At 43.8% G+C, this 20,609-nt stretch overlaps 1 protein-coding gene across 1 annotated transcript; it reads right to left on the bottom strand.

Annotated features, from left to right (window-relative positions):
• Nucleotides 1-4,682: 4,682 nt before the first annotated feature.
• On the bottom strand, nucleotides 4,683-15,638 carry LOC142072112 (cysteinyl leukotriene receptor 2-like). The gene is made up of 2 exons (XM_075128453.1): nucleotides 15,419-15,638; nucleotides 4,683-6,035 (listed from the first exon to the last, which is right to left on the bottom strand). The coding sequence occupies exon 2, from the start codon at nucleotides 5,992-5,994 to the stop codon at nucleotides 5,071-5,073; it is 924 nt and encodes a 307-aa protein (XP_074984554.1). The 5' UTR covers nucleotides 5,995-6,035; nucleotides 15,419-15,638; the 3' UTR covers nucleotides 4,683-5,070.
• Between the last annotated feature and the right edge of the window lie 4,971 nt (nucleotides 15,639-20,609).

A 20,609-nucleotide genomic window follows, 5' to 3' on the forward strand; every position in this document is an offset into this window, starting at 1 on the left:
ATGCAAATAAAAGATAAATGTGAGGAGCAATATTTCCTTGTGCTCCTGCTCTAGCCTCTCCATTGTTAATGTACCAATCAGACTGCATTATACAGTCCTAGTTTGCCCCTTGGATAATGCTGACTTGGAAAATTAGTTTTAGTCTGAAAATAGGTAGGTTTATTGTGATGATAAAGGACAAATTTCTCAAAGGTTGCAGCATATCAATTTATTTGAAGTCACAGGTCATTTTAAAAAAAATTATCCAAATTTGAAATTTTGATTTGTCTATTATTTTTGTCCCCCTCTAGCTTATAATGGCTTCAAATTTTCCCTAGCATTAGATCTTCTGGAATCTTTTGTGCTTGAAGAAAATAGGTTAGGATTGAGCACATTTATCAACAATTTTTCTTGAGGGTGGTTTGAGGTCTGATTCCTGCTCAGTTGATATAAATGGAAGGGTTTGATTTAACTAGAAATAAGATAAGGCACAATATGTGTGGAAATATACTGATCTCTTTTGACCAGCTGCAACTTAGGGTCTTTCGATAGCAAAGAACAATTTTCTTCATCTCCTGTGAAAGAGGCATGTGCTTTTGAAAATAAAGGATGAACGCTTTGATGTATGTAGGTGTGGTTTATTATGCAGCTGTGGTTACTTAATTAAATTTGCAACCAACATTCTATAAGAATGAGGTTGATCCTTCCTATAACTCAAACAAATCCCAAAGCACAGAAAAAGGAATCTCCTTATATTTACATGTTCTGAAAATTTTGATTAATGTTCCTGATCATTTTATTGATCAGCTTAATGAAATCCCGTGGGCTTTTGTGACATTGTCATGCTTCTAAAAGCCATTTCTCTGTTGCTTCAACTTCTGTGGGAAGAGGACTGGTGTTCCTATGTGCTATCTGTTGAGTGTATACTTGTTCCTTCTCCCAGGAGTTTACAAATATTTCTCATGGTTATTCAACCTGTGTAATAGCTTTCTCATTAAAAACATCATAGCAACAACCAGTAAAAGTTAATAAAAATGTGGAGAGTGTATAGCATATCCATATGTAAAGAATGTTTCTTTTATCCCCCTTTATCAAAACACACAGGAACTGCAGCATGACTGTGTGCATTTGGGGTAAAAACCTAGTGTGATTACTGGCAGAAGCAGAGATTCAATCATTCCGTCTACTCAATTTATTGAATATTCCCCCACTTTATTCTACTGTAATTAGGTGTATAGCACCTTATAAAAGGGCCATTTGATATGGAGATGGGAATCCTTTATACACAAATCAGATTATTCACAAGGAACTTTAGAATTCAATTATACATATGCCCAGCCAGTTTATGGGTCCAATCCTGTAAACCCAGCCACAGAGCTTTCACTGAAATCAATGGGAATCCACAAGTGAAGAGCTTGATTTACCCCAAAAGACCAGAAAATATTTGTTGATTTTCCCATCCCCACATATACTAATCTAAGGTCTTGATCCTGTTCCGAGTGCAGCAAAATTCTCCTTGCCCTCCATGGTACAAGATCAGGCCCTAACTGAACTTCTTGGGAGTTAATGGATTGGGATATGATACCAGTCACTGGGGATACAAGAACATACACACATTACTCCTGAGGGTGTTCTGCGCCAAAAAATTAAAAATTCTGTGCCAAAAAAATAAAACTTGTGCACACAATATTTTAAAATTCTGCAAATTTTATTTGTCAAATAAATATAGAGGCTCCAGCATAGCATTGGGGAGCACAGACCACTGGCTGCACAGTGGTGGGAGATCACTGTGCAGCTCCCCCCAAGGACATGGACTCAATGGTGAGGCTATACCCAACCCTGACACAGCGCAAAGACCGGGCCTGCCCCAGAAACACCTCAGGACCCTGTCCCTCCATGCCAGGTGCACCAGATGTGGACAGGCAGGCTCAGCAAGGCAGGATCCAAGCGTGGAGGTGCTTAGTGTGGGGGGATCCAGGTGTGGATTGAGAGGGTTCTGTGTTGGGCAATCTGGATGTGGGTGGCTCAGTGCAGGATTTGGGTGCAGGGAGGAGCACATGGGCTTGTTGCGGGGTTCTGGGTGCAATGGTAATGGGACAATGTAGGGGGGTCCAGGTGAAGGTGGTTGGGGCTCATCAGGAAGGGGACTGGGTGTGTGTGGGATAGAGCTCGGCAGGGGGGTCTGGGTGTGAGAGCCTCAGTGGGGAGGTCCAGACATTGGGGGTGTGGGGCTCTGTGGGGTGGGGATCCAAGTGCAGCTGGTTGGAGCTTGGTATCATGGGGATCCAGATGTGGGTGGCTCATTGGAGTGGTCCAGGTGCAGGGGAGTGGAGCTCATTATGGGGGTTCTGGGGGGCGGGATGGGGGTGAGGCTTGGCCAGAGCGTCTGGGTGCAAGGGGATCTAGATGCATGGGGGTTGGGCAGCTGGGGGAGCAGCTCCCTGTACAGTGATCCCTCCCCCTGCAGCTGAGGAGCAATGGGTGCAGGAAGCACTGGTGAGGGGTTGGGGGAGAGGGGAGCGTTTGCAGAGCTTCCTACAGTTGGGGGGAGAAATCTGGGAGTGGGTCTGACACAGCCCCGGATGCCGTGCAGGGGAAGAGGAAGAGGAAGCCCCGTCCTCCCCAGCCCATCCAGGACTAGCAGCTGGGTAGGAGCCACCAGCCAGGTCTTCCCCAGTTCCACCACTGCCCCATAGTGATTTACCTCTCTGCTGACTGCCCTGGGCACCCAAAAGATACTGCTGGAAAGGGTCACATGACCACACTTGTGGCTTCCCTTTGCTTCCCTATCAGAAAGTCATTTTTCTGTGGGGAAGCAAAGAAACCTGTGGGGGACATAAATTCTGCACATGCACAGTGGCGCAGAATTCCCCTAGGAGTAACACATTTATTTAAAATACAGAGATACATATTCTATAAAAAAAATTAGTATATTGAGAATTATGATAAAACCCTCTACTGTTACCAAAGGTTGACTAAAATAATGGAAACAGATTGTTTATTGAGTAGCTAAACCATTGGTAGTTAAGAAAAATATGACTCTACCAATTATAATGGTATACACTTGTTCATCTGGCAAGTATTGATTTGTTTTCCTTGTGTTCGAGATAGAGCTGAAATTCACTGATTGCAGCTGTTTTTGTTTAGAAATTTTTTTTATATAATGCTTTAGTCTTGTGAAGAATAGAGTATTGGGAAAAAGAAAAGGAGTACTTGTGGCACCTTAGAGACTAACCAATTTATTTGAGCATAGGCTTTCGTGAGCTACAGATCACTTTATCGGATGCATAAAGTGGAAAGTACAGTGAGGAGATTTTATATACACACAGACCATGAAAAAATATACACTGTAAGAAGAGTGATCACTTAAGATGAGCTATTACCAGCAGGAGAGTGGGGGGGGGGGGGTGGATGGAGAGAAAACATGGGGAAAACATTCACACTGCCAGAAATTATGTATTTTGGGTGGATTTGGAGGAGAGGGGGAAAAACTTTCTTCAATCTTGTCTCAAACATGACAGGCTATTTTCATGACAAATGTGGCAAATTTCAACCCAGAAAGTTCCTGATATTTGCTCAAAAAGGAGCAGAATCTATTATTGTTTTTCATGTGGTCAAGTCTTTCTATTTGGCCACTATAACTACTTGAAACCTCTCTAAGAGGCCTAATTTTTCATATGTAAAAACCAAAGTTTTAAAGGTATTTAGGTACCTAAGGATGCAAATAGATGTCTAGTGGATTTTCAAAAGTGAGAGTTAGGCATGTGGGTGCTTTTGAAAATCCCATTAGGCACTTATCTGTGCTTAAATAAGTTTAAAAGTCTGGCCCTGGACTCCTAAATATCGATTCAGCTGCCTATCTTTAGGTAAGCAACTTCCACAAACTGGCCAATTCTTCAGCTAACTTCCAGCAAAGGGAAGCATAAAAACATTGCAGGGGTCACCTAAAATGGTGACATGTGTAAACAAGAATCACAAAACACCGTGTGTGTCTGTGTGAATATTGCTCTTATGTTTTAGTAGTCACGTTACTTTATATAATGTCGCAAAGAAATGGTTTGTTGTGGTACTCTTTAAGAGTATGTTTCTTAGAGAAAATCTTAGAAAGTGTGTCTGGAATAAAGGAAGATTCAGAAATGTTTATATGGGTATATATTTGAAAGCCACTGTATTTTTTTGATAAGCTACCTCAGTGGTAGTTATTGAAAAATACTTTGTATTTCTATAATATCATCCATCCAAGTTTCTCCACACCCTTTTATCCTGAGGCAAGTAGCCCTTCAAAGTGAATCAAGGCTTAACCGACCTACCATGGCCCCCTAAACCCCACCTGAGAGCAATTAGGTATTCCTGGTGGTGGCTTATTGGCCAGTTAGTGATGCAGCACCTGATCCCAATAAAAAGGATGTCTGAGCAGTCTAAGGATGCTCCCTGGATGAGAAAGAGAGGGAAAAAAAAAAGAGGTGTTACTAAAGAAAAGAGGCCTGAAATTAAAGGTAATGCCTAGGGAGGGAGCAGGGTATTGAAAAGCATTCAGACTCTGCGCTGGGAGTTGGAGTAGCCAATGGAGAGGCAACTCTGAGGGAGAGACCAGAAATCCCAGTTTTGAGGGACAGGTGGATCCAGAATGCAAGGGGCTTGTGGGTGCTTTTGGGGAGAGAAAAGCAGGAGTTTGGAGATGACAAAACTAGAGACCCAGGCTGTTTCCCAAAATTAAAGGTTTATTTTGTCAGTTTGTGTTACCAATAAATGAAGTCCTCTGGAGTAGAGGGCTCTTTAAGGACAAAAGCCTCTGTTTAGCTGGTTTTTACTAGGTGGAAGAGAAATAGGCAGGATCTCAGGGTGGGATCTTGGACCCCTTTACAACCGTTTGTGAAGAAAATTCACAAAGTGTTCTGAGATACTATCCACTCTGAATAGCCCCACTTTACAGATTGGGAAATAGAGGCACAGAGTTACGTGATTCACCCCAGGTCACATGGCAAGTCAGTGGCATAGATTAAAAGACCCATGATCTTTCCACCTCCAGTCCTGGGGTTTGATCACGAGAAAATACTCCCAATAAGGAATGTCCATTTGATTCTTCATCCGCTACCTTTTATATATACTTTTGAGTCTCTCTTTGAAGTTTTCTCCAGCAAAGTAATAGAGTACAGGATCTAGGCAACTATTCACTGCAGCGAGGCAATGAGCGATGACTGCTCCTTTAGTCAGCAACTTGCTCAAGTTGTCCTCATCGCTTTTAACCAAGTAGACAGTTCTTAGTATGTGATATGGCAGGAAACAAAGCAGAAACATGAATAAAGTGATGACGGTCGTTGACACTGCCTTCTTATGAGAGGCTCTTATCTTTGCTTCTGGAGCCCTGGGCTTAAGCAAAGTTTTGATCACAAGCACATAGCAGCAAATTATTGTGCAAAATGGAAGGATGAAGCCCACTGCCAGGACAACATAGTTCAACGTGAGCACTTTCTGTATGCTTTCTCTTTGGAGATCTAGGCACTTTTCTGGGTACTTCTTGCTGGTGTTTCCACTGAACAGCAGCACACTGCTAGCTGTCATCACAAAACCCCATATCACCGCACATATGATTCTAGGATACTTGACGGTGGTTAGTTTCAAATGTTTGAAAGGATGAACAATAGCCACAAAACGAACAATGCTCAGCGCAGTTAGAAAATAAATGCTGCAGTACATATTGACATACAAGCTATAAGACACAATCCTGCAAAATATATTCCCAAATACCCAAACAGAGTTCATCAGGTAGTAGGTGGCCCGGAAGGGTAAAGTCCAAACAAACAGGAGGTCTGAAATAGCCAAGTTCAGCATGAAAACATTCACTGAAATCTTTTTCCTGTAAAGCTTCAGGAAAACATATACGGAAAGGCCATTTCCAAAGGCACCCAAGGCAAATATTGTGAGATATATTGTGGGATAAACAGCATACTTGAAGTCATCAACAGTGTCGTTGTCTGAGTCTGACATGTTGTTGAAGCTGCCAATTTGTCTCATCTCTGAAACTAACTCAATCAAGTGTGAGGTCTTCGGACTTCCTGAAAATAAAAAAAGCTGTTACGAAATGTATACCATGTCATCCCTCAAGGTCAGCATTGTAACCATTTGACTGAAAGTTAAAAGCTGTAAATAGCAGTGGAAAAATAAAAGCTAGTTAAATTAATAACTATTCACCATGCCCCAGTGAATATAGATCAGTTAATGTTTGTATTGAACTTCAACATGTGAAGTGCTATATATGCTAAGTATCGTTGTTATTGCAGTTTATGGGTAGTGCATACTGCCTGGCAATATAAAAGCTAAAGTTTCAAGTAAAAGCTTCAAGTTTCAGTCTTCTGGAGGTGAGTGCAGGGCCTGCAGCTGCAGCACCTGATCCTGTCCTCTTCTTTGATCATGCAAACTAAGCAAGTGATCACTGGATTAAGTTTAGAAGTGTGTGCAACAAGAGTGATGTAGTGGTGGGAGTCTGCTATAGACCACCGGACCAGGGGGATGAGGTAGATGAGGCTTTCTTCCGGCAGCTCACGGAAGCTACTAGATCGCATGCCCTGATTCTCATGGGTGACTTTAATTTTCCTGATATCTGCTGGGAGAGCAATACAGCAGTGCATAGACAATCCAGGAAGTTTTTGGAAAGCGTAGGGGACAATTTCCTGGCGCAAGTGCTAGAGGAGCCAACTAGGGGGGGCGCTTTTCTTGACCTGCTGCTCACAAACTGGGTAGAATTAGTGGGGGAAGCAAAAGTGGATGGGAATCTGGGAGGCAGTGACCATGAGTTGGTTGAGTTCAGGATCCTGACGCAGGGAAGAAAGGTAAGCAGCAGGATACGGACCCTGGACTTCAGGAAAGCAGACTTCGACTCCCTCAGGGAACGGATGGCCAGGATCCCCTGGGGGACTAACATGAAGGGGAAAGGAGTCCAGGAGAGCTGGCTGTATTTCAAGGAATCCCTGTTGAGGTTACAGGGAGAAACCATCCCGATGAGTCGAAAGAATAGTAAATATGGCAGGCGACCAGCTTGGCTTAAAGGTGAAATCCTAGCGGATCTTAAACATAAAAAAGAAGCTTACAAGAAGTGGAAGGTTGGACATATGACCAGGGAAGAGTATAAAAATATTGCTCGGGCATGTAGGAATGATATCAGGAGGGCCAAATCGCACCTGGAGCTGCAGCTAGCAAGAGATGTCAAGAGTAACAAGAAGGGTTTCTTCAGGTATGTTGGCAACAAGAAGAAAGCCAAGGAAAGTGTGGGCCCCTTACTGAATGAGTGAGGCAACCTAGTGACAGAGGATGTGGAAAAAGCTAATGTACTCAATGCTTTTTTTGCCTCTGTCTTCACTAACAAGGTCAGCTCCCAGACTGCTGCGCTGGGCATCACAAAATGGGGAAGAGATGGACAGCCCTCTGTGGAGATAGAGGTGGTTAGGGACTATTTAGAAAAGCTGGACGTGCACAAGTCCATGGGGCCGGACGAGTTGCATCCGAGAGTGCTGAAGGAATTGGCGGCTGTGATTGCAGAGCCATTGGCCATTATCTTTGAAAACTTGTGGCGAACGGGGGAAGTCCCGGATGACTGGAAAAAGGCTAATGTAGTGCCAATCTTTAAAAAAGGGAAGAAGGAGGATCCTGGGAACTACAGGCCAGTCAGCCTCACCTCTGTCCCTGGAAAAATCATGGAGCAGGTCCTCAAAGAATCAATCCTGAAGCACTTGCATGAGAGGAAAGTGATCAGGAACAGCCAGCATGGATTCACCAAAGGAAGGTCATGCCTGACTAATCTAATCACCTTTTATGATGAGATTACTGGTTCTGTGGATGAAGGGAAAGCAGTGGATGTATTGTTTCTTGACTTTAGCAAAGCTTTTGACACGGTCTCCCACAGTATTCTTGTCAGCAAGTTAAGGAAGTATGGGCTGGATGAATGCACTATAAGGTGGGTAGAAAGCTGGCTAGATTGTCGGGCTCAACGGGTAGTGATCAATGGCTCCATGTCTAGTTGGCAGCCGGTGTCAAGTGGAGTGCCCCAGTGGTCGGTCCTGGGGCCGGTTTTGTTCAATATCTTCATAAATGATCTGGAGGATGGTGTAGATTGCACTCTCAGCAAATTTGTGGATGATACTAAACTGGGAGGAGTGGTAGATATGCTGGAGGGGAGGGATAGGATACAGAAGGACCTAGACAAATTGGAGGATTGGGCCAAAAGAAATCTGATGAGGTTCAATAAGAATAAGTGCAGGGTCCTGCACTTAGGACGGAAGAATCCAATGCACCACTACAGACTAGGGGCCGAATGGCTAGGCAGCAGTTCTGAGGAAAAGGACCTAGGGGTGACAGTGGACGAGAAGCTGGATATGAGTCAGCAGTGTGCCCTTGTTGCCAAGAAGGTCAATGGCATTTTGGGATGTATAAGTAGGGGCATAGCGAGCAGATCGAGGGACGTGATCGTTCCCCTCTATTCAACATTGGTGAGGCCTCATCTGGAGTACTGTGTCCAGTTTTGGGCCCCACACTACAAGAAGGATGTGGATAAATTGGAGAGAGTCCAGCGAAGGGCAACAAAAATGATTAGGGGTCTAGAACACATGACTTATGAGGACAGGCTGAGGGAGCTGGGATTGTTTAGCCTGCAGAAGAGAAGAATGAGGGGGGATTTGATAGCTGCTTTCAACTACCTGAGAGGTGATTCCAGAGAGGATGGTTCTAGACTATTCTCAGTGGTAGAAGAGGACAGGACAAGGAGTAATGGTCTCAAGTTGCAGTGGGGGAGCTTTAGGTTGGATATTTGGAAAAACTTTTTCACTATGAGGGTGGTGAAACACTGGAATGCGTTACCTAGGGAGGTGGTAGAATCTCCTTCCTTAGAGGTTTTTAAGGTCAGGCTTGACAAAGCCCTGGCTGGGATGATTTAACTGGGAATTGGTCCTGCTTCGAGCAGGGGGTTGAACTAGATGACCTTCTGGGGTCCCTTCCAACCCTGATATTCTATGATTCTATGATTCTATGGTCATTTTGTGGATGGGCGATCTTGAGTCAGACTGGCAGATGCAACATTGGTAATAACTAGAGCTGATCAAAAATGGAATTTCCATCCCACGGGAAATTCTGATATTTGGAGATTTCACTCCAATTCAGGACAAAAGCAAAAGTCAATATCAAAACTTTTCTGTGGCATGAAAAGTTCCAAAACATTTCTATTTTTAAATCTCAAAATATTTTGTTTGGGGTTGATGTTAATCTCTGTGTTCACTTTTACTGCCATGGTGCTTAATAGGCTTTGCCATTCCAGGTCTGTCATGGCTCCATTCTCTGCTATGAAGCTTACTTCCACAATGCACCACAATCTCCCGCTGTGACAGAGTCCCATGGGACTCACAGGATACTCTGCAGTGATTCAACCACAGGGACAAGGACTGTGGTGCATAATGGAAGATGCAGTCTTGCCAGGGAGCATGGTCCCTATCGAAGATTCAGAACATGAGGGAGCCAGAACTACAACTCCTAGAAGGTGTAATATCAGCTCATGTGGATAATGGGTTAGCCCAAACCCAAGTGTTTTACACAGAGATTTTTCTGACGGAAGATTATGCTGAAGTTGATATTTTTCCCCCATGGAAAATTGACAAAATCCCATTTTCCAACAGGAACATATTTCACTTGAAGTTTGTCAACCAGTTTCTGTATTAACTTTTATGTAGTCCCTTATATTTTACCACTTCTTCCCTCTCGTGAGCAGAGGTGTGTGTTCTAGCTATAGGAATTCCAGTAAAACATGGCCAGCCTTGTTTTTATGCAATGTATCCAAAACTTGTGTATTTTTAATAACTGAAATTTTGCTGTCAAATCATGTTAAATCATTTTAAAAGTTTCTCTTGATTTTATGCCTCCTTCCCTTCACTGATATATCTTTATTCTGTATTTTTCATTGTCTTAATGAGCACAGTGAACATGACGCCCTTGCCTCATTCACTTCTCCAAAGAATTAAGTGCTCAGCTGCCATAAATCTGCCACTCACATGTGAACAGAGTGGCTGTCCATAGCTGCACACTTCACAGTTCTATAGAATTTTCTCATTAGGATTTGTATTGTACATGTGCAGAGTGATTTTTTAATACGTCATAATCCAATCAAATAAAAACCAGTGTTCACTGGAACAGTTTCTCACTAAGGGCTATTTCTGTACTAAATTGCAGCTTCCTCTCCCCAGCTGATTTGGCACTACAGCAGTGTTTTTAAATAAATAAAAGCGACGGGATATTTTGGTTGGTTGATCAGTCATGGGGAAATGGGTCACTTCACCCTTTCGTATTTGAGATGGCTGAAGTATTTTTGCTCAGCATCTCCCAAAATACTCCTCTTTGGGCAGGTACCAAGTCTGGACAAAATTAGCCCCCCCCCGACCACAAAGACTTGTTTCCATTGCTGAGCCCTCCTGTGCCAGCTGGCTTTTAGGATACTAGATAATTGTCTATAATAATGGAACCAGCTTGTAGGAGCTGGCAGTGATTCTGCACTCAGGCTCACCTAATTATCTGATGCTTTTAAGTGTCAAAGAAAGCCTCAGGGACAAATACTAGTGCAGATTAGGGTTTATGCACATTATGGGACATTCTCCTTCCTTAGGTCTCAATCCAACTCTCACTGAAGTCATTCCATTGACTTCAATGAGAGCTGAACCGGGCCCTTAATAATCCAAGTAAACTCTGTAAACTCTAGTAAACTCTGGATGAACTCACAGTCATATCACTAAAGCATTTCTGAAATAAATATGGGGGTGTGATGTGATATACAAATCTGACACTGGAGAGCAAGGGTTTAAGAATCAGCTCTGGGCCCACACACAAGCTGGAGGCATGGCTTTAAAAAGGAAAGCAGACCAGTTCGGAGGTAGGGAGTGGATGGCTGATCTGAGAGGAAAGTATTACCCAGGAGCTCATTGCCCAGGACCTGACAAAGTGGCTCTGTGCACACCCACAAAGAAGAAGCAGGGGATGGAGTGTGAGGGTCAGAACCTTGATTGAATGATTTACTCTGGGAAGCTGAAGGAGACTGGGGTAGGAAGTGGTCTGGGGAGGAGGCGCAATGGCTTGGCACCACAAGCTGCCACCATTGCCCCGAGGACTGGAGCATGGAGAAGAAGGTGGACCTGGGTTCCCCTACCCACTCTGAGTGGACAATACAACAAGAAGAGCCTTCACCTCTGGCGAGAGGCCAGCTGGAAAAGATTGGCTGTTCAAGGACCCAGCTCTCAAAGCCCCAGGGCTATAGGGGAGGACTGGAAACTCTTGGGACAAGGGTTCTAAAGGACAGGAATGTGCTTAAATGGGGAGATGTTCTGCCAACTACCACCTGACCACTAGGCAGCACTGCTGGTGGTTGTGCACCGTCTGCACAGGGACCTCTCTTATCTGCTTTTTAATTCTTTAGACTTAGATGCATAAAAATGCCTATACAAGGCTCTAGGAACCTTTGAAAAGTCATTAAAAATAGAGATCCTGACTCTGCCATAGTCACATCAATGTAACTCACTCGATTTCATCATAGTTATTAGAGTTGGCTGAAAAATGGCATTTCTTTTCCACAATAAATAAATAAACCTTGCAGTTTCCTGAAGTTTTGTTCTGAAATGGGGCAAAAACCCAAAGTTTCTTGCAGAATGGAAATACCAAAACATTTTGACCTGTAACAGGAAGTGCCCTAGTGGTTATTTTGATATTAATTAGTCATTTCACACAGGAAAGGGAAGAGAGAGGGAGCTGTCTTTAAAAATCTTTCACATACATAAAGCAATGATAGGTAGGGCCCTACCAAATTCACGGTCCATTTTGGTACATTTCACTGTCATCGCATTTTTTAAAAATCTTGAATTTCACAGTTTCAGATATTTAATCTTACATTTCATGGTTTTTCAGGGCAGCTGCATGTGGCTGTTTGTCACCACGATGACAGTGATTCCTTGGTGCACTAGGAGAGGAAATCAGGGACCACAGCTTTGTAGGCCCATCTGAGGTGGCAGCACCTAGGAGGTCCTGGGGGTGAAACCCAACCCCTCCCACCCATTGCTGCTAGCCCCATGCTGTTCTGCACCAGAGTTGGGCCACTGCCCCAGCACCAGCTGCCTTGCTGGTGAAGCCCACACTCCTCACCTGGCTCCTACTTTGGAGGAGTGGGACTGGGCATGGCTGGGCCTGCAAGCAGCAAGGGAGCACGTGGCTGAGCTGCTCTCCACGTGGCTGAGGCCAGACTGCAGCTGTGTCACAGAAGCAGGCAGAGGATGGCCAAGATCACCTCCATTCCCAGCTGGAGAAGGAGTTCTTCTAGTGGGAGGCTGGGGCCATCACCCTGATTCTGGACCATGCTGCAGCCTTAGAGTCTAGGGCCAACCTGCCTTCAGATCCACAGAATGAGGAAGGGAAATAAAGGGGCCCTCAAACCTTTATCCATTAGTTATTAGCTTTGTTATGGTGTTGTTACTTGGGGAGCAGGCCCATAACACCACTACTGAATGCTGGGCCTCCCCAAACACACACACATGTTATAGGAGGCACCATCATGCTATGCAATTCTTCAGTCTTCTGCCTTGAGTGTTGGGTGGTGGTGTCCACGAGAACTTCTTTGCTATGCACCTAAAGATATTCTAAAGTCACTGTTCCAGAGTTGTTTACTCATTTCCTAACAAATGTTGTTTTGTTTAGGACAGCGTTTTCCATAACTACAAATGGGAATTTTTATCATCCCTAACTTTTATTCCTTTCCCTGCGGACATTGGGAAGGTTTTTGTGCTCCAACAACACAGAGCTATGCCCATGGGAGTTTCGGCTCCTGGGAGGGTTACTAAAGCCAGAAAGTCAAAGAGTAAAGGGCAGACAAGCAGTCCACTGGCCCTCCACACTGGGGCTTGGGAAGTAAGTCAATAACCTATCCTCATGCTAGAGTTAAGTTATAGAAATGCATAAAGGTAGCCATTCCAGCAAACAGCATAACTTCTAGTATTGATTTGTGGGCTCACTTACAGGTATAGTAGAACTGATCCAAACTCTTCCCAGTATTCCCCCTTAAGATCCATGCAAATGCCACATGCACACATTCCATACTAACTTTTATGGAGGCAAAGATGGAGGCAGTGACTTTCCTCCCACCTGGGAGTGTGAGTACCAGCATCGACCACATCCATTCCAGAAGCAGCATAGTGGAACAAGGTTTCAGAGGATGTTGATGGTCTCTGGCCAGTGCCCTGCTGCTGAGGCTTAACCTCATGTGGTGCTGGACTAACTGGAGATGCACCATTCTCCTCCTCACTAGCTCTTCCTGCACCCGGAGTGGTTGACTGTGCCCCATGGAAATAGTCCTCTTCAGAGTTGTCTGCCTCAGGCAAAGTGTGGTTTTCTGGTTCCCCTACCACCACCTGCGGCTCTTCATGCTGCATTCCACTTCTGGAAGATTGCTTTCTTTTTCACACCCTGAAGTGCTCCATGGAAGACACGGCTTTGCAGACTACAAGCAGACATCTCCCAGATCCACAAACACAACTCTCAGACTGCTCAGCAGGATCAGAAAAAAATCCTCTCTCTTTCTGGGGACAGACAACTGCTGCATACAGTCCCTCTTTCATCTTACAAAACAGGGGGGGACAGGGAAAGGCAGCCAGGCTTTCTGGGGGTGACGTGCAATCAATAATTACTCCATCATACAGCAGTAGGGCTCAGAGAAAAAGAGTACCTGTAACCTGCTGTGCTGGGGAACCCTCCCAAAAAGCCACTGACGCAAAGAGAACCAGTCTGCTCTCTCTGCTTGCAGACACAGCCGTGAACAAACCCTCAGTCATGAGGGGTAAGTGGCTAAACTGTACCAGTGTACTCTCAGCCAGTCAACATGTTACAGGCTGCAGGAAAACCCTGAATGAAACCATAAATTTAAAATAAGAACAAACCAAGTTTTTCTGTCAAAAGATTTTGGTAAAATAGTCACAATTTTGCAAAATTTCAGGGTTCTCTAAATTGCTTTTTTTTTTTAGTGAAAATATGTTTCACCAAAATATTTTCAACTAGCTTAAGTGGTTATTCCCTGATTTAAACTGATGTTAGTGAGACCAGAATTAGTCTAAACAAAAACACCGAACAATGATAGATCCCACTCACCACACACACAAATTAGGCAAAGAAACTAAAACAACTCTTTCCCAGACTTCAGCCATTCACGAGCCCCTATTCAAGTAGGTGAGTAGATTTTAAAGCATCCAATAAAATAACTATCAATATGAAGACTTCTGAACTTAAGAGAAAATAACTTCACACCATGTTTTAATAGAAATGAACACTCCTGAATAGGGTATGTTACAGTGGTATGCATATTACATGTGTAAATATAAAGTTTTCTGGTCTGATTTTCAGAGGTGCAGAGCACCCACAATTCCAACACAAGTCAATGGGAGCTGCTTACAAAGTAGGCTCATGAGCTCAATTTTTCAAAAGTACAATGTACACATTGCTAAATGAATTTCTCAACATGAAATATGAAGTACAGATGATCTGCTGTTTAGCTAAAAAATATTTCGTCTGAATAGGATGTGCTCTTGGGTGAGTTCTCAGAACTATCAGAATAGTAATGCCAAGTACTTAGGCTATGTCATCGCTCAGGGATGTGAAAAAAACCCACCCCCCTGAATGACAAAAGTTTTAACAACAAAAAGGGCTGGTGTGGATAGCGCTTCATCGGTGGGAGAGCTCTGTCCTGGCGACAAAGAGCAGCTACCCTGTGTACCTTACAACGGCACGGCTGTGTCAGCACAGTTGTAAGGTGCGCAGTGTGGACGGAGCCTAATTAACGTTATATAACTTGCATTAGCCATTGCATTGTCAGAAAACCCAATGTAATAACATTAAACAGCCAACCAAGTCACCATTCACTGGCCTACTACGTATCTTTTCAGGATCAGAACTACGAAAACATACTCATTTATATTTCATTTGTAATTAACATTGTACTGAATTAAATTGGACATTTGTCAAGACATGCATGACATTTTATTCACTCTTCCCACACATGTGTGTGTACACACAAAAACAAAAACTCCACCCTTCAAAAGATTACAGTTGACAAAATCTGCAGTTGGCTGCTAGTACAAAGCAAAGGATATTCACTTTGTCAGCTCTCTCATTAGTTTATTATCTTTCATCTTCCAAAATATTTTAATTACAAAATCTTACATGGTATCCCTTCTCAAGGAAAACACCCTAGACTCGCTTTAACATACGTGAATCGAGTAGATGCTTAATTTTTCTAGCAACTACAAAACTTCGTGCAAGAAACAGGCGATAACTAAAATTCCTCCTACTCTTATTTTGAATAGTCTTGATCTACTTTTAAGGAAAGGACTAAAGTAATATATATTTATATATATATATAAATTTAACTTTGTCCTACCTCAGTTCTTGTTCCTTTCAGTTAATTCAGTAAGACACTTCCTTCTTCTGCTTTTAGCTATCCAAAACTTGCAGCTTGCTAGCGAGGGTGAAAACAAAACAGAAACATTTACACAAAACCAACAGCAAGAAAGAGGAAGTAAACAAAATAGTACAGCTTTTATTTTCTTAACAATATTTTGTCAGTTCAGGAACTGGGATTTGTTCTCACGTTGCATTCCATCTCATCTCTCACACAAAGTGCTGAATAAAGCTCTGTGGTTCAGCAACTCCCAGCCACTCACATTTCTAAATATGGGCTTTCAGTAATCAAACATGTCTGAAACGTTAGACTGGCAGTCATTAGAAACCGTTCTCGGGAAATGTAAATGGATATTTCAGTCCCGTCTATATTAGGGAAGGTTTTCAAATCTTTTGACTTTTGACAAATGGGATGAGCTCCACTCGTGTCAGCAATACTGAGAGCGCTAATGTAGCTGGCCTGTCTGTTGCCACTGGTACCGCGTCACCTAGCTTGGCTTACAGTTCTAGTCTGGCGTTATCAAAGGTGCCATAAGGAGTGGGGTGCCCAATTGCCATTGAATGTCATGGGAGATGAGCACCTAACTCTGCTAGGCTCCTTTTAAATCTCAGTGCTGTATATAGGGTTGCCAACAGTCCCTTATTACAAGGGATAGCCCTGATTTCTTCATCCCTGTACAACAAGATTAGGAGTTGCTGAGTGCTGCAAAAAGCAGCATGAAATACCTCTGGCGAATGTGGGGGCGTACTGCTTATTATTATTAATAATGATATTAGAAAGACGGGTGAGGGTGCTAAAAAACAGTCCCTTATATTTGAAATACAATGTTGGCAATCCTAGCTGTGGCCCTCTTCTCTGTTACCTAGTAGCATAGTTGTTGATTCTCATTTACTAAGGCTCCATTACAGTGCTCTGGCACCAGAAGTGGGCCTTAGAGTGGACAGGAGTGGCCCTTGGAGAATACTCCCTGTGTAGTGGCCCTGTGAACACAGTTCATAGATCTCCATGTAAGGGGTGGAATTTGGGGACATAACTAGGAATTCTCTACTTCCAAGGCCCCTTGGAAGCAGTATGTAAGTTGGAACAGCTCTGAAACTGCTCTAAGTCACTCCTAGGGTTGCCAACCGTCCAGGATTGTCCCAGAGTCTACAGGAATTAAAGCTTAATCTTTAATTAAAGGTTATGTCATGTGATGAAACCTCCAGGAATACGTCCAATAGGGTTCCCAACCCTCCAGGATTGGCCTAGAGTCTCCTGGAATCAGCACTGATCTTCCAATGACTATTGAAAGCAATCCGGGAGATTTTAATAATGTCATTTTCTTAAAATATCCTATGTCATGTGGGGGGGAGGGAAGGGAATCTCCCAGAATAGCTTCAGCTAGAGTTGGCAACACTAACATCCAACCAAAACTGGTAACCCTAGTCACTTCAGGGGTTGGGCAGGCTCCTTCACGGTTCCATGTCACAGGTCACTTACCTGCCAACGTGTCCTCTCATGGCCAGGCATGGTGTTGCAGTGACTCCACCTCAGTTTCCCCACCAGCCAGCAGTCTGTCCCTGTGACAGTCAGCATCTTCTCACAACACCAGACAGGTCATTTATAATCTCACCCCTCCTCAGGTAATAAAGAATAATCCCACAGGGCAAAAGCCCAGTGACCCTATATCAGGTCATCAGTCCCAAGCTAAGTTTTATAGTCCTTGTCCCCTTTTCCTCAGAGAGGCTTTCATATCTCTTTTTCTCAGGTGGGTAGGAGAACACACACCTGCCTTCTCTTCTGGCAGAATCCAGGGATTCTGTGTTTAAGAAGCTAAAACCTGCTCCTTACAATTCCTTGCTGCTTCCCTGGGTTGCTTTCTATCTCCACCTGTCCACAGTCCTTTCCCAGGACTACCTCCGCCAGTACTCTCTCAGGGGAAGGCAAGCTCCTTGTGCAGCTTCCTACCAATCTGCTGCTGAGAAAGACCCCTCACGAGTTCTCAGCCTACCCGGCAGCTGTCTTTTCATGCAGCCTTCTTATCCACATTCCTTAGAATGTGTTCTGCTATTTCATGTGGTCACTCTGTACAAATATAATTTTGACCACTCCCTTTCTGGGGATATGCAAATAAAAGATAAATGTGAGGAGCAATATTTCCTTATGCTCCTGCTCTAGCCTCTCCATTGTTAATGCACCAATCAGACTGCATCAATTATACAGTCCTAATTTGCCCCTTGGATAATGCTGACTTGGAAAATTAGTTTTAGTCTGAAAATAGGTAGGTTTATTGTGATGATAAAGGACAAATTTCTCAAAGGTTGCAGCATATCAATTTATTTGAAGTCACAGGTCATTTTAAAAAAAATTATCCAAATTTGAAATTTTGATTTGTCTATTATTTTTGTCCCCCTCTAGCTTATAATGGCTTCAAATTTTCCCTAGCATTAGATCTTCTGGAACCTTTTGTGCTTGAAGAAAATAGGTTAGGATTGAGCACATTTATCAACAATTTTTCTTGAGGGTGGTTTGAGGTCTGATTCCTGCTCAGTTGATATAAATGGAAGGGTTTGATTTAACTAGAAATAAGATAAGGCACAATATGTGTGGAAATATACTGATCTCTTTTGACCAGCTGCAACTTAGGGTCTTTCGATAGCAAAGAACAATTTTCTTCATCTCCTGTGAAAGAGGCATGTGCTTTTGAAAATAAAGGATGAACGCTTTGATGTATGTAGGTGTGGTTTATTATGCAGCTGTGGTTACTTAATTAAATTTGCAACCAACATTCTATAAGAATGAGGTTGATCCTTCCTATAACTCAAACAAATCCCAAAGCACAGAAAAAGGAATCTCCTTATATTTACATGTTCTGAAAATTTTGATTAATGTTCCTGATCATTTTATTGATCAGCTTAATGAAATCCCGTGGGCTTTTGTGACATTGTCATGCTTCTAAAAGCCATTTCTCTGTTGCTTCAACTTCTGTGGGAAGAGGACTGGTGTTCCTATGTGCTATCTGTTGAGTGTATACTTGTTCCTTCTCCCAGGAGTTTACAAATATTTCTCATGGTTATTCAACCTGTGTAATAGCTTTCTCATTAAAAACATCATAGCAACAACCAGTAAAAGTTAATAAAAATGTGGAGAGTGTATAGCATATCCATATGTAAAGAATGTTTCTTTTATCCCCCTTTATCAAAACACACAGGAACTGCAGCATGACTGTGTGCATTTGGGGTAAAAACCTAGTGTGATTACTGGCAGAAGCAGAGATTCAATCATTCCGTCTACTCAATTTATTGAATATTCCCCCACTTTATTCTACTGTAATTAGGTGTATAGCACCTTATAAAAGGGCCATTTGATATGGAGATGGGAATCCTTTATACACAAATCAGATTATTCACAAGGAACTTTAGAATTCAATTATACATATGCCCAGCCAGTTTATGGGTCCAATCCTGTAAACCCAGCCACAGAGCTTTCACTGAAATCAATGGGAATCCACAAGTGAAGAGCTTGATTTACCCCAAAAGACCAGAAAATATTTGTTGATTTTCCCATCCCCACATATACTAATCTAAGGTCTTGATCCTGTTCCGAGTGCAGCAAAATTCTCCTTGCCCTCCATGGTACAAGATCAGGCCCTAACTGAACTTCTTGGGAGTTAATGGATTGGGATATGATACCAGTCACTGGGGATACAAGAACATACACACATTACTCCTGAGGGTGTTCTGCGCCAAAAAATTAAAAATTCTGTGCCAAAAAAATAAAACTTGTGCACACAATATTTTAAAATTCTGCAAATTTTATTTGTCAAATAAATATAGAGGCTCCAGCATAGCATTGGGGAGCACAGACCACTGGCTGCACAGTGGTGGGAGATCACTGTGCAGCTCCCCCCAAGGACATGGACTCAATGGTGAGGCTATACCCAACCCTGACACAGCGCAAAGACCGGGCCTGCCCCAGAAACACCTCAGGACCCTGTCCCTCCATGCCAGGTGCACCAGATGTGGACAGGCAGGCTCAGCAAGGCAGGATCCAAGCGTGGAGGTGCTTAGTGTGGGGGGATCCAGGTGTGGATTGAGAGGGTTCTGTGTTGGGCAATCTGGATGTGGGTGGCTCAGTGCAGGATTTGGGTGCAGGGAGGAGCACATGGGCTTGTTGCGGGGTTCTGGGTGCAATGGTAATGGGACAATGTAGGGGGGTCCAGGTGAAGGTGGTTGGGGCTCATCAGGAAGGGGACTGGGTGTGTGTGGGATAGAGCTCGGCAGGGGGGTCTGGGTGTGGGAGCCTCAGTGGGGAGGTCCAGACATTGGGGGTGTGGGGCTCTGTGGGGTGGGGATCCAAGTGCAGCTGGTTGGAGCTTGGTATCATGGGGATCCAGATGTGGGTGGCTCATTGGAGTGGTCCAGGTGCAGGGGAGTGGAGCTCATTATGGGGGTTCTGGGGGGCGGGATGGGGGTGAGGCTTGGCCAGAGCGTCTGGGTGCAAGGGGATCTAGATGCATGGGGGTTGGGCAGCTGGGGGAGCAGCTCCCTGTACAGTGATCCCTCCCCCTGCAGCTGAGGAGCAATGGGTGCAGGAAGCACTGGTGAGGGGTTGGGGGAGAGGGGAGCGTTTGCAGAGCTTCCTACAGTTGGGGGGAGAAATCTGGGAGTGGGTCTGACACAGCCCCGGATGCCGTGCAGGGGAAGAGGAAGAGGAAGCCCCGTCCTCCCCAGCCCATCCAGGACTAGCAGCTGGGTAGGAGCCACCAGCCAGGTCTTCCCCAGTTCCACCACTGCCCCATAGTGATTTACCTCTCTGCTGACTGCCCTGGGCACCCAAAAGATACTGCTGGAAAGGGTCACATGACCACACTTGTGGCTTCCCTTTGCTTCCCTATCAGAAAGTCATTTTTCTGTGGGGAAGCAAAGAAACCTGTGGGGGACATAAATTCTGCACATGCACAGTGGCGCAGAATTCCCCTAGGAGTAACACATTTATTTAAAATACAGAGATACATATTCTATAAAAAAAATTAGTATATTGAGAATTATGATAAAACCCTCTACTGTTACCAAAGGTTGACTAAAATAATGGAAACAGATTGTTTATTGAGTAGCTAAACCATTGGTAGTTAAGAAAAATATGACTCTACCAATTATAATGGTATACACTTGTTCATCTGGCAAGTATT

This window comes from Caretta caretta, chromosome 1 (assembly GCF_965140235.1).
Source record: "Caretta caretta isolate rCarCar2 chromosome 1, rCarCar1.hap1, whole genome shotgun sequence".
NCBI classification, from domain to species: Eukaryota; Metazoa; Chordata; order Testudines; family Cheloniidae; genus Caretta; species Caretta caretta.

Bases quoted from the DNA above. Each gene is read 5' to 3' on its own strand.
- LOC142072112 (XM_075128453.1), bottom strand. From the start codon at position 5,994: ATGAGACAAATTGGCAGCTTCAACAACATGTCAGACTCAGACAACGAC.